The sequence below is a fragment of the Molothrus aeneus genome, chromosome 31 (genome assembly GCF_037042795.1).
Source record: "Molothrus aeneus isolate 106 chromosome 31, BPBGC_Maene_1.0, whole genome shotgun sequence".
Lineage (NCBI taxonomy): Eukaryota > Metazoa > Chordata > Aves > Passeriformes > Icteridae > Molothrus > Molothrus aeneus.
Window position 1 is genome coordinate 2,194,333 of NC_089676.1, and position 13,289 is coordinate 2,207,621.

Below are 13,289 nucleotides of genomic sequence, written 5' to 3' on the forward strand. Positions count from 1 at the left end.
GCGGGGGGGTTGCAAGGCCCATCCCCAGTTCCGGCGGAACGGGCGGAGCCTCGGCCATGTCCGCACGCGCCGGTTCGCGGCTGCTGCTGGCGGGAGCCCCGCGGCGACACCGGGTGCGCTCGGGACCCCCGGGACCCCTCATCCCCCCGCCCCACCCCTGCCCGCCCCCCCCGGGCCCTGAGTCCCAAGGGCGATCCGGTGACCCCGCGGCGATTCCCGTCCCCAGGTGTCCGGGCCGGACCCCGAGCGCCTCCGGCTCTTCCAGCGGCTGCGGGCGGCGGCGGCGGAGCGCTGGGACGGGCCCGGGGATGGGGCGGGCGGCGGGACCGGGAGCGGCCGCCTCCCACCGGGGACCCCGATCCGCATCGCGCTGCCCGGCGGGCGCCGCCTGCCCGGCCGGGCCCTGCAAACCACCCCGTTCCAGGTGGCCACGGAGCTCGGGTACGGCCCGAGGGCTTCCCTCGCTGTCCCCGGGATCCCCGCAGTGTCCCAGCAAGGTTCCCGGGCCCCTCAGGGTGTCCCCACAAGGTCTGCAGGGTCCGCAATGTCCCCGTGATGTGCCCATGATCCCCACAAGGTCTGCAGGGTCCGCAATGTCCCCGTGATCCCCACAGAGTCCCCACGAGGTTCTCGGGATCTCCACAATGTCCCCATGGTCCCCATGATCCTCACAGAGTCCCAACGTGGTTCTTGAGATCTCCACAATGTCCTTGTGGTCCCCACAAGGTTTGTGGGGTTCCTACTGTGTCCCCATGGTCCCCGTGATCACCACAGAGTCCCCACGAGGTTCTCAGGGTCTCCACAATGTCCCTGTGGTTCCCACAAGGTTTGTGGGGGTCCTACCATGTCTTCATGATCCCCACAGGGTTTATGGGGTCCCCACAGTGTCTCCACAGTGTCTCTGCTGTCCCTGTAGGGCTGGCCTGGCCGAGGTGGCCTTGGTGGCCCGGGTGAACGGGACCCTCCAGGACCTGGACCGGCCTCTGGAAGGTGACACCGACCTGGAGCTGCTCGACTTCTCCACGCCTGAGGGGCGGGAGGTGAGCCCAGGGGCCTGGGGGGCCAAACCTGCACCTGGCTCCCCTCACAGCCCCCGTGTGCCCAATGTCCCCTGTGTCCCCCCAGGCTTTCTGGCGCTCCAGTGCCTGCGTCCTGGGGGCGGTGGCAGAGCAGATTTTCGGGGCGACGCTTTGCAGCAGCCAGGCCACCGAGGATGGCTTCTTCTGTGACGTGCACATGGGCAGCAGGTAGGGCTGGGCAGGTGCTGCAGGGTCCTTGGGGTGTCCCCAGTGTGTCCCCAACGTGTCCCCGTGCCCCCAGGACGGTGCAGAGCACGGAGCTGCCGGTGCTGGAGGAGGCCTGTGCCACGTTCGCCCGTGCCCGGCACCGCTTCGAGCGCCTCGAGGCCACCCGCCAGCAGCTGGCTGAGCTGCTCAAGGTGTGTCCCCCTCCCCAGAGTGTCATGGGAGGCCATTCTGGGGACATTGGCACCCTCAGTGTCACCCCTCTAATGTCACCACGCCCACCATCATGCACCTCCCTGTCCCTCCCCAGCACAACGCCTTCCAGCTGCAGCAGCTCGAGGAGGTGACATCCCCCACGGCCACGGTGTACAGGTGAGCACAGGGACACGTGGGGTGACTGCATGTCACCGCAGCTGTCCCCACATCCCTCTGTTCCTCCCTCAGGTGTGGCCCCCTGCTCCAGCTGTGCCACGGGCCCCTCCTGCGGCACACGGGGCTGATCGGAGCCCTGCGGGTGCTCACGGTGGGTGTCGGGCGGGGGTCCCTGTGCCCTGCTCTGCTCTTGGGTGGGGTCCCCGGTGCCCCTCTGATGTCCCCCCGTGCCCGCAGAGCTCGGCTGCGCTCTGGGGGGGAGCTGGGGGTCAGTCCCTGCAGCGTGTGGCCGCCGTGGCCTTCCCCAGTGCCCAGGAGCTGGAGCAGTGGGAGCGGGCACAGGAGGAGGCGGCTCAGCGGGATCACCGCAGGATCGGCAAGGTGAGCCCTGCCAGGGGCTGGGGGGCCCTCGCAGCCACGGGGATCCCCCCAGTAACTCCCTCCCTGCTGCAGGATCAGGAGCTTTTCTTCTTCCACAAATTCAGCCCTGGCAGCTGCTTCTTCCTGCCCCGTGGTGCCCACGTCTACAACACCCTGGTGGAGTTTATCCGGGTACGAGCCCCATCATCTCCCTGTCACCACATCCCCACCCCAGCCAGGCACTGCTGATCCCCACAGACCCCACTGCACCCCATCCCCATCACAGCTGGGCACTGCTGATCCCCACAGACCCCACTGCACCCCATCCCCATCACAGCTGGGCACTGCTGATCCCCACAGACCCCACTGCACCCCATCCCCATCACAGCTGGGCACTGCTGATCCCCACAGACCCCACTGCACCCCATCCCCATCACAGCTGGGCACTGCTGATCCCCACAGACCCCACTGCACCCCATCCCCATCACAGCTGGGCACTGCTGATCCCCACAGACCCCACTGCACCCCATCCCCATCACAGCTGGACACTGCTGATCCCCACAGACCCCACTGCACCCCATCCCCTCACACCCAGACCCCTCTGCCCACCCTGCACCCCACAGCTCTCACCCTCCCAGTCCCTGCAGCCCCCCCATGCCCGATGCTGTGGGGCTGAGCTGATGTCCTGCCCTGTCCCTGTCCCCACAGAGCGAGTACCGGGCCAGGGGCTTCAGCGAGGTGGTGACCCCCAACCTGTTCAGCCCCCGGCTCTGGGAGCTCTCGGGGCACTGGCAGCACTACAGCCCCCACATCTTCTCCGTCCCTGCCACCCCCGAGACCCTCTCCCTCAAACCCATGAACTGCCCGGCCCACTGGTGAGTCAGGCGGCCCTGGGGCGCCTGGGGGGGGCTCCCGGGGGCAGCCTGTCTGTCTGTCTGTCTGTCCGTCCCCAGCCTGATGTTCGCCCACCGGCCGCGCTCCTGGCGGGAGCTGCCCCTGCGCCTGGCGGATTTCGGGGTCCTGCACCGCAACGAACCCCCCGGGACCCTGACGGGGCTGACGCGGGTCCGGCGCTTCCAGCAGGATGATGCCCACATTTTCTGCACCCTGGAGCAGGTGTCTGTGCCCCTGACCCTTCCCTGTCCCCCCCAGAATGTGTCCCTTGCCCTCCCTGACCCCCCTTTCCCAGCTGGAGAGTGAGATTGATTCCTCCCTGGATTTCATCCGCGCCGTTTACGCCGTCCTGGGCTTTTCCTTCCGCCTGGCCCTGGCCACGCGTCCCGATGGATTCCTGGGGGACCCTGAGACTTGGGATCGTGCTGAGCAGGTGGGATGGTCCCCCCCTGAGTGCTGTGCCCTCTGCTCTGTGCCCCCCTGACCCTCCCAACCCACCCCTGCAGCAGCTGGAGCGGAGCCTGAAGAATTTTGGGCAGCCCTGGGAGCTGAGTCCGGGGGATGGAGCCTTTTATGGGCCCAAGGTGAGGAATCTGGGGAGGGGGGATCCCTAAAGGGGACAAATTAGGACCCTTCTGGAAACTCTTGATTCCCAACAGATCGATATCCGGATCAGGGATGCTCTGGGGAGGCACCATCAGTGTGGCACCATCCAGCTGGATTTCCAGATGCCTGAGAGATTCGAGCTGGAATATGCCAGGTATTGGTAGGGGAGCAGGAATTGGGGGATTTGTGGGGGCCAGGATTGGGCTGGGGTTCAGGATTTCTGTTGGGAGGATCAGGATTGAGGCTGGGGGAGCAGGATTGGGATTGGGGAATGTCAGGATTGGCAGGGTAGAATTGGGGGCTGGGAGAGGGGGTCAGGATTGGGGTGGAGGGGCAGAAATGGCGCTGGGGCGGGAGGAGAGGGTCAGGATTGGCAGAATTGGGGATTTGGGGGGCATCAATGGGTCCCCCTGAGCCCCGTTTCCCCCCCAGCCCCAGCGGGAGCCCGGCGAGGCCGGTGCTGATCCATCGGGCTGTGCTGGGCTCCGTGGAGCGCATGGTGGCTGTGCTGGCCGAGAGCTACGGCGGGAGATGGTGAGGGGGGACCCCAAAAACACCCCACAGCTCACCCCCAGTCCCTCAGACTGCCCCAGTCTGCACAACCCTCCAGTTCCCAGGAACACCCCCAGTTGTCTGGGTCCCCTCGATCCCCAGTGTCACCCCTGCCCCAGCTTGGGACAGACACTGCCCAGTTTTGGGGACACTCAATCCCCAGGACACTCTCTGGGTCCCCAAGTTACCTCCATCTTTGGGGCCCCTCCATTCTGGGGACCCCCCCTGCAACCCTTGGGGCACCCCCTCCTTGTGTGTCACCCCCAGTGACCCCTGGTGCCCCCCAGGCCGCTCTGGCTGTCCCCACTGCAGGCCATGGTCATCCCACAGACCCCTGAGGTTGAGGACTATGCTCGGGAGGTGAGTGTGTGACCCCCCTGTGCTCTCCCACCCTGTACCCCCATCCCCTGGGACCCCCAAACCATCCCTCCGTGCCCCCCCGTGCTCCCCACTGACTCTGGGGGTCCAGGTGCAGGCAGTGCTGAGGAGGGGGGGCCTCCTGGCTGACCTGGACGGGGACCCCGGGACCACCCTGGCACGGAAGATCCGCCGGGCCCAACTCGCCCACTACAACTTCCAGTTGGGTAAGGGTGGGGCAGAGCCCCAGAGCCCCCCTGGGATCCCCTGGAGCCCCCCAGGACTGGCTGGACACCCCCATCCACATCCTGGGTGCTGCTGGGGAGGAAAACTGAATCCCCTGGGAGCCCCCTCCTATGAGACCCCCCCAGGAGCTCAGTCCCCCCTTGGGAATTCTCCCTCACCTTCCCCGAGATCCGTTTGGGAGCTCCCCAGGAGTGTTTTAGGGACCCCTCTGAGACCCCCGACCCCCTTTGGGACCACCTTTGAACCCCCGGGACTGTTCTGGGACCCCCCAAATCCCTGCCCTGGGACCCCGCTGGCGGGGGGGGGGTGCTGTGTTTGGGGGGTGCCTGTGCGGGTCGGGGGGCTCGGGAACCCCGTTTTTCCCGCCGTGACGGCCGTGCCCCCGCAGTGGTGGGGCGGCGGGAGCGGCAGCGCGGCACCGTCAGCGTCCGGAGCCGGGAGAACCGGCAGCTCGGCGAGCTGGAGCTGCCCCGGGTGCTGCAGCGGCTGCAGGAGCTGAGGGACGGCCGCGTTCCCGACGCCGAGCAGCGCTTCTGACCCCCCCCTCACTCTTATCGGGGGGCCCCGGGACCCCCCAACTCAATAAACTGCTGGGAAATGCGCTGGAGGTTGTGGGAGCTGAGACTGGGGCGCTTCTGAGTGCTGGGGTGCTCGAACCCCCCCGAACACCTGGGGCCCCTTCCCGAACTCCTGAGTCCCACCTGGGACACCTGGGGGGCAGGACCCCCCCCCGAAACACCTGGATACCCACCCCACAACCTGCCCGGGTTGCGATTCCCGGGCTCTCATTCCCAGTTTTCCGTTCCCACCTTCCCTTCCCTCTCCCGAGCTGCCCCCGGCACTTCTGGGTCCTTCCAGCCGGGATTTCCCCCCCGCCCACGCGTCGGGGAAAGTGGGGGGGGTTGCGCAAAGCCCGAGTCACGGAGCCGCAGCCCCGTTGGGCAATCGCGGGGGGGACACGGGGCTGTCCCCCCCACCCCACCCCAAACACCTGCCCGGGCCTGTTGGGGATTCGGTGATCAAATAATTGGGATAGCACAGGAGCCCCCCCTGTCCATAAATGACCGAGGCTGTGACCCTTGGGGACATCAGCTGAGGGACCCCCCCCCCCTCCGTCCGGGGGTCCCGCTGGAGGTGCCCCTTCAGCCCCCCCCCCAGCACCGGGGGTGACTCAGTGGGTGGGGGCCCCAAAACGGGGTAAAACCCACAAAAATGTGGTTTGACCACTTCCCCCTCCTGTGACGCAGGGGTCGGGGGCGGGGGGGGAGCTGGGGCCACCAGGGGGGATCCGGGGCTACCGGGACGGGGACGGGACCCCCAGGGTGGGGACGCGACCCCCAGGGTGGGGACAGGGCTGTGACAGCCTGGCTGGGGCGGGAGTCCCCCCCGGCCCAGCTTGGGGGTGCGGGATCCAGCGCAGCCCCCCGGTGCCCCCGGGGTCCCCCTCCCGGCTCTGCCGCGACGTCAGGGCCGTGACTCAGCCCCGCGGGATGTGGCCCCACGCCCGACCCGGCCCTTCATAAGGCGGAGGAGCCGGCGCTGACCCTACAGCTCCCGACGCCATGGCGGCCTTCGGCCTCTTCCTCCTCCTCAGCGCCGCCGGTGAGTCCCCGCGGCCCCCACCCAGGGCCCCCCTGCACGCCTGGGGCCCCCCGAACACCCGGGGCCCCTTCCCCGGACACCTGAGATCCCTCACTGAGATTTGGGGGCCCTCCCCGAACTCTGGGTCCCTTTCCCGGACACCTGGATCCTCTTCCCGAACTCCTGAGATCCCTCACTGAGATTTGGGGGCCCTTCCCGAACTCTGGGTCCCTTCCCGAACTCCTGGGTTCCACCTGGGACACCTGAGCTCCTGCCCAGGTGTTTGGGACGCCTCCAGGGACAGCTGGGTCCCCACCCCGGATGTCAGGGCTGCTGCCCACACACCTGGATCCCTCCCAAATGCCTGGAGGAGCCTGTCCCGAGCACCCGCAGCCCTCCTGGGTGCCTGGGTCCCCTTCTCCAGCTCCTGGGGCCCCTCCTGAACACCTGGGACCCCCTCCCCATTATGGGGCTCCAAGCCCACAGGTCTGGGGGGGTCCCTGCTCGCTGTTCCATGGGTGGGGGGATGGAGGGGGTGACCCTGCTGACTCCCCCTGTGTCCCCCATCGGTGACAGCGCTGGCCTCGGGGCATCTGCAGCAGGTGGTGCAGCAGGAGAGCCTGGACCTGCGGCCCCCCAGCATCAAACAAGGTGAGGGGAGGGACACCCAGGGGTGGGGGGACAAAGGGGGACACACCCAGGGGTGAGGGGACAAAGGGGGACACCCAGGACTGGGAACAGGGGGACGCTCATGGGTGGGGATTTGGATGGAGGGGACACGGGGACACCGTGATGGAGGAGAAAGGGGACTTGGATGGGGGGGGGGCACAGGATGGGAGCGACATGGGGACAGCGAGGGCTGGGCACAGGAGTGGCACAGGAGGGCAGAGAGGGGCACACAGGGACAAGCGCAGCGCCCTGTGCCCACCGCGCTCCCTTTTTCCCAGTGCTGCAGCAGGAGCAGGACCTGGAGGTGCCCCCCGACATCCTGGTGGGGGGAGCCGTGGCCCCCTCGAGCAACCCCCCGCTCTGGGGCACCGCCTTGGACGGGTTCCCCCCGGCCTGGCCCATGGCCGCCACCGTCACCCGGCACTGCCGGGACCCCCCCACGCTGCCGCCGCCGCTGCTGCTCCCCCCGAACGCCTTCGCGCACCTCCGGCGCCAGGCGGCCGCGCTGGCCGCGCTCCGGCCCCGCCTGAACGATTGCTGCCGGCACCACAGCCCGCTGCCCTGCGCCCGCCGCGCCGTGAGTGGGGACACCGCGGGGACAGGGGACACTGAGAGGATGGGGGGGACACCGGGGGAATGGGGACACCGCAGGGAACGGGGACACTGTGGGGAGAGGGGACACTGTGGGGAGAAGGACACTGTGGGGATGGAGACACCGGGGGGAAAGAGGACACCGGGGGAATGGGGACACTGAGGGGAGAGGGGACAGTGCAGGGATGGGGACACTGTGGGGATGGGGGGACACCGTAAGGGACAAGGGGACGCTGCTGGAGGGGAAGACACTGGGTCAGGTGTAACGTGGGGACACCGCGGGGACAATGCCGAGAGAGAGGACGTGAGGACACTGCGGAGGGAGGGACGCGGGGTGACACCGAGGGGACTCTGCCCCGCAGTGGACGGACGTGCTGGACGGGTTCTGCACGGATGAGTTCGGGGTGAAGACGCGGCAGTTCCACTGCTGCCGCCGCCACGGGGCCGCGCGGCGCCGCTGCTTCGCCCAGGAGACCCCGGCCCCCACCTGGGACCCCGTCCCCACCTGGGACCGCAGCGTGGCCTGGGACTTGGTCAGCGAACCCCCCTTTCCTCCCGGCGAGCCCACGGCCACCAACATCGGCAACATCTGCGGGCTGCGGGCGCTGCGCCCCGGCCCCCCCGGCCCCGGGGGCCGCTCCGGGCCCCGCGTCCGACTGCGCGTCCGGCTGGAGCGGGAGTACGGGCGGTGCTGCCGCAACGAGAGCCTGAGCTGCGCCCACAGCGCCGTGAGCAGGGACACGGGGCGGGGGGGACACGGATGGGACAGCGGGGACACGGCTGGGACGGGGGGACACGGCTGGGACGGGGGGGACACGGCTGGGACGGGGGGGACACGGCTGGGACGAGGGGGACAAGGATGGGAGGGGGGGACAAGGGTGGGAGGGAGGGTGGCGGTGCTGAAGGGCTCGGGGGGTCCCAGGTGTTTGGGAAGGTCTCAGGTGTCAAAGGATTGAGGGGGTGCAGGTATCTGGGAAAGGAGCCAGGGGTTTGGGAAAGGATTGAGGTGTTTGGGAAGGGGATCCAGGTGTTTGGGAAAGGATTGAGGTGTTTGGGAAGGGGATCCAGGTGTTTGGGAAAGGGACCGAGGTGTTTGGGAAAGGGACCGAGGTGTTTGGGCTGGCACTCCGGTATCCGGGGAGGGGCCCCCGGTGTCCCGGCCATGACCCATGTGCCCGGAGCGTGACCCAGCCACTCACTCAGAGGCCGGGAAGGCTCCCAGGTATCCGGGAAGGTGACAAACGTGTCAGGGAGGGGCCCCGGCATCCGGGGAGGGGACGGAAATGTCCCAGGGATGACCCAGGTGTTCAGGGCTTGGGGGTCCCAGTGTCGGGGCGCCCCCCCTCACCCCCAGCTCCTCCTCCGCAGTGGCTGAAGGGGCTGAATCGGTTCTGCCGGGAAGAATCAGCGGTGAAGACGGGGCAGCACCGCTGCTGCCAGCGGGGGGGTCCCAAGGCCCGGGGTCGCTGCTTCGCCGCCGCCGCCCCCCACCCTGAATACGACCGGGAGCTGCACAACGTGAGCCTGGCCCGGCCCGGCCCGGCCCTGCTGCGCTCCCTGTGCGGCCCCACCCGGCTCTTCACACAGAGGTGGGTGCGCCCCGAACAGCCCGGGGGGACAGCACAGTCCCTGTTGTTTGGGGGGACAGCACAGTCCCCGCTTTTGGGGGCTCCCAGCTTTGCAGGACCCCTCACCCCCATCATCCCCATCCCCGGCTCTGGCACTCTCCATTGCTCGGGAACCCCTTTTTGGGGAGGGGGCCCAGCAGTCCCTTCCCCGCGCCTCAAACCCCCTTGGAGGTGCCCCCCGCGTTCACCCCCGTGCCCGTGTCCGTGTCCGCAGGCGCCCGGTACCGGAGCTGCTGGGGGCCATGACGGCTGCGTGCTGCCCGCTGCCCGCCGAGGACCGCGGCGCCTGTGCCCGGGAGCAGGTGAGAGACCGAGGGGGTCAGAGGCGCTGGGGGACCCCCCAAAACCGCCCTGACCCCGCGTCCCCACTGCCCACAGCTGTCCCAGGCCATCGCCACGCTCTGTGCCACCCCTGGGGACGCCTGGAGGGACCCCCAGGGCTGCTGCTCGTGGGAGGAGCCCGAGCGGCGCCGCTGCTTTGACGACGCCTACCTGAGCCAGGTGACCCTGGGGGCCGCCCTGGCCCCCCCGCCCCTCGGCCACGAGGAGTGAATCCCTCCCGGCAGGAGGGAACAATAAAGATGCTGCGGTGTCACCTCTGAGTGTCCCTTTCTTTCCGCCTTTGGGGACTTCCTTATCCCTCACTGTCCCCATTGTTTCAGGGGGGGCCCCCCCGGGCCTCAGTGTCCCCCCCACGGGGCCCCGTTCCGGGGCGTGGCGGGGTGTGGGTGGATATTGGGGTGTTTGCACTCTTGGGGTGTGTCAGGCCTGCTGTGATACCTGTGTTTGGTTTTGGGGTGTGCTGTGGTCACCCTGCTCAGCCACGCGGGGCACACACGGCCCCGTGCCCCCCCAGGGGTGTCTGTGCACCTCTTCCCACAGTGGCATTGTCACTCGTGTCCCCCCCCATGGCCACAATCCCTGGAGGTCCCCAAATTCCCCATGGTGCCCCCCCAGCCATGGCTGACAGCCTCTGGGGAGTGTTTGGGGGACTCTGATGGGGCTGGGGGTGTCCTGTGGGTCCGTCCATCCATCTGTCCTTCCCTGTGTCCTTCCTGGAACCACTCCCTCCCCAGACACTCCATCCATCCATCTGTCCCAAAGTTCCCCAGCAGCTTCTTCTCACCCTGCTCTGCCTCACAAGGGGCTTTTTGCCCCTTTGGCAAAAGGAAGAATTTTTCCCATCCCTGAGGCTTCTTCCCAGCACAAAGCAAACCAGTCCAAGCCTTATTCCCAATTTTAGTTGAAAAATAAAGTCACGTCCTTCTCAGCAGCCTCCACTGGGATACAGGGTGGAGGGAGAGGGGTTTTTGTTCTCCACTGGGAATATTCCACCTCCACCCCAGTGCTGCTGAGGCAGAGGCTGGTGTGGAACCTGGTTCCTGAAGCATGTCTGGGTGGATTGGCCTCCACAGATCATGGGAAGGCAGAAGCCAGCATGGCAAAGTGTGGAAAACAGAGTTGAGGGGACTCATCCTCCATTCCCCGCAGGTGAATTTCCCCTTCCCAAGGGAAATCTCTCACAGAGACAAAGAATTCCCCCCGGGGGGAACTGCCATCTTTGAGGCTGGGAGGGAAGAGGCCAGGCTGGAGGGCAGGGCAGTGGGTAGGGAAGGGCTGGGTGGGGTTGTCACATCTTGGGGAAGCTGGCCAGGTTGGCCACACCGCAGGCGTTGTTCATGTTGCGGGCCAGGAGGACGTAGCCCTTGTTGCCCCATTCCTCGCCCCAGCTGCAGGGTGGAAGAGCAAAACCTGAGCTTCTGGAAGAGCCCCAGCCACCTGCAGCTCCCAAACCATCCCAAGGCCTGTACCTGTTCTTGATGATCCAGTGCTTGGTGCCTTTCTGTGCCCCATAGCCCACGGCCAGCACGGCGTGGTTGATGTTCTCAGCGTTGCAGCTCTCGTCGTAGTACACACCTTGGGGACAACAGCCAGTGTCACCAGGAGTGTCCCAGCTCCCTGAGCGGCCCCCTGAGCTCCCCACCAGCCTCTCACCTCGGCTGTAGAACTGGAAGGAGGGCAGGCTGGCATCGATGCCCACGGAGATGGGCCCAATCCTGGCCACCGCTCTCTTCAAAGCCTTCTCGTTGCCCTCGGGGATCTCGCGGTAGCCGCGGCACTTGGCCGCCTTCCCAGTGGGGCTGTACATGCAGCTCTCGTCCTGTGAGGGGCCAGGAAGGTCAGGTGAGGTGGGGATGGGAGGGATGGAGAGGGATTTGGGGCTGGCACCCCTCACACCTGGCCAATGTAGGGGTAGGAGTCCTCGGAGTCGATGCCGCGGTTCTGGTGGACGTACTCGAAGGCGTTGGTCATGTAGCCGCCCCCGCAGCCGTCGTTGTTGGCCACGCAGTCCACCAGGTTCTGGGGGCTGAGGGACAGCAGTTTGCCTGTTTTCCTCTTCAGCTGCCCCTCCAGGGCACCCACCGAGCTGAAAGCCCAGCACGAGCCACACTGGCCCTGTGGGGACACAATGGATGACACCAGGGCGACACTGGGGTGACACTGGGGGGACACTGGGGTGACACTGGGGGGACACTGAGGGCACAGCCATCTCACCTGGTTCTTGACAGGGGTCACGTAGCCTTTCTTACGCCAGTCCATGGCAGCTGGGGCTCTCTCACTCCAGTCAGGGACAAAGAGCGTCTCGTTGTGGCGTTGGCGACCTCGGGGCACCTTCAGCCCTGTCATTGTCCTCACCACCTCCTCGCTGGTCTGGGGAAAGAACCCCGGTGGGTGGGAGCACCCAGAGGTGCTCAGCCCCCCCTCTGTCCCCTGCAAGGGACACCCACCATGTCACCCAGGTGGTTCATGGCCAGCTCGAAGGTGTGGACGCCCAGGGAGTGCTCCAGGTTGTGGGTGTTGATGTATTTGAGGTTCTTCTCCCAAATCAGCCTCCGCGTCACCTCGTCTGCCTGCGCCGGGGGGAGATGGTGCTGGGACGGGGGTCCTGCCTGTGCCCCCCACCCTCAGGACGTCCTTGTGCCCCACACCCCACCCTGGGGCTGTCTCTGGGGGTCCCCAGCCCCATTCCCCCCGTACCTGGCCGTTGTACTGCTTGTGGTGGGTTTTTTTCCACAGCTCCCACTGCGCGTCCAGTTCCCGCTCCGGGTGCAGCTGGGCCGGAGCTGCAGGGAGCAGCAGGGCCAGCAGCACGGGCCACCACATCCTGGGGACAGCCTGAGTGCTGGGGAGGGGACACAGGCTGAGCCAGAGGGGCTGGGGGGGAGCAGGACCCTGTGCCCACCCTTCTGTGGGACCAGGACCCCCTGCACACCCCGATTTGGGGCTGGGACCCCCAGGACTCCCTGTACCCCCTGATTTGGGGCTGGGACCCCCTGGATCCCCTGTACCCCCCGATGTGGGGTTGGGACCCCCTGGACACCCTGCCTTGGGGCCAGGAACCCCTGCACACCCTGATGTGGGGCTGAGACCCCCTGCCTACCCTGATTTGGGGTTGGGACGCCCTGTATCCCCTGATTTGGGTCTGGGACCCCTTCCTCCCTCGATTTGGGGCCAGAACACCCTGCACACCCTGCCTTGAGGCCAGGACCCCCTGGACCCCCTGGTTTAGGTCTGGGACCCCTTCCTCCCTCGATTTGGGGCGAGGACAGCCCCGCGGGCAGGGCTGGCCGGGCGCCGGCATCACATGAGCCGGCACAGCTGGTTCCTGTTCCCGCTCCGGCTCGTTCGGCAGCCCCAAGCCGGGAGGGGGAAGTTTTGGGATGCAGAGGATGCAGGGGGGGACGTCCCGGCCTTCACCCACGGCCCCCCAGCCCCCCGTGATGGAGCAGGACCCCGGGACACTTCCCCGAGCTGGGGACCCCCAGATCCGCTCGTACAGTGCCTCAGTTTCCCTTTTTGTCCCACATGGGACCCGATTCCCTTCCATTTCCCTGGGATAAAAACCACCCAGCGCCCCCCTCCTTCCCCCGGGACCCTTCCCCGCCGCTTACCGAGCACGGAGCCGTCGGTGGGAGCGCCGGGACGGGGCCTGCGGGAGCCGCGGCCACTGCGCTTTTTATGCTGCCGGATTGAGGAAGTTTGGAAGCAGCCGGAAAATTTTGGCAAGCGTCGGGTTTGGATGGGCTGGAGGGAAGGAGGGGACGGGGAGGAGGGGGACGAGGGGGCTGCCCCCGGCTCCACGTGATGCTGCGGGACGGGCTCGGGCTGAGTCAGCGCCGGCGCGGGG

General features: G+C 67.4%; 3 protein-coding genes across 3 annotated transcripts; 2 read left to right on the forward strand and 1 right to left on the reverse strand.

The window, feature by feature from the left end:
* Positions 1–56: 56 nt before the first annotated feature.
* TARS2 (threonyl-tRNA synthetase 2, mitochondrial) lies at positions 57–5,233 on the forward strand. The gene is made up of 18 exons (XM_066568132.1): positions 57–113; positions 227–441; positions 917–1,040; positions 1,126–1,247; positions 1,321–1,438; positions 1,555–1,616; positions 1,689–1,767; positions 1,854–1,997; positions 2,070–2,168; positions 2,685–2,851; positions 2,930–3,092; positions 3,166–3,303; positions 3,377–3,454; positions 3,530–3,630; positions 3,909–4,010; positions 4,316–4,388; positions 4,498–4,612; positions 5,020–5,233. Exons 1-18 carry the CDS (start codon positions 57–59, stop codon positions 5,166–5,168), a joined length of 2,106 nt encoding a protein of 701 aa, XP_066424229.1. The 3' UTR covers positions 5,169–5,233.
* Positions 5,234–6,031: 798 nt separating this feature from the next.
* Positions 6,032–9,652, forward strand: ECM1 (extracellular matrix protein 1). Its single transcript, XM_066568299.1, has 7 exons — positions 6,032–6,233; positions 6,789–6,863; positions 7,160–7,458; positions 7,835–8,200; positions 8,841–9,061; positions 9,315–9,402; positions 9,479–9,652. Exons 1-7 carry the CDS (start codon positions 6,194–6,196, stop codon positions 9,650–9,652), a joined length of 1,263 nt encoding a protein of 420 aa, XP_066424396.1. The 5' UTR covers positions 6,032–6,193.
* A 673-nt stretch (positions 9,653–10,325) lies between these two features.
* CTSK (cathepsin K) lies at positions 10,326–13,164 on the reverse strand. Its single transcript, XM_066568345.1, has 8 exons — positions 13,054–13,164; positions 12,140–12,284; positions 11,890–12,012; positions 11,657–11,812; positions 11,339–11,557; positions 11,096–11,261; positions 10,912–11,017; positions 10,326–10,830 (listed from the first exon to the last, which is right to left on the reverse strand). The coding sequence occupies exons 2-8, from the start codon at positions 12,263–12,265 to the stop codon at positions 10,731–10,733; spliced, it is 996 nt and encodes a 331-aa protein (XP_066424442.1). The 5' UTR covers positions 12,266–12,284; positions 13,054–13,164; the 3' UTR covers positions 10,326–10,730.
* Positions 13,165–13,289: the final 125 nt, after the last annotated feature.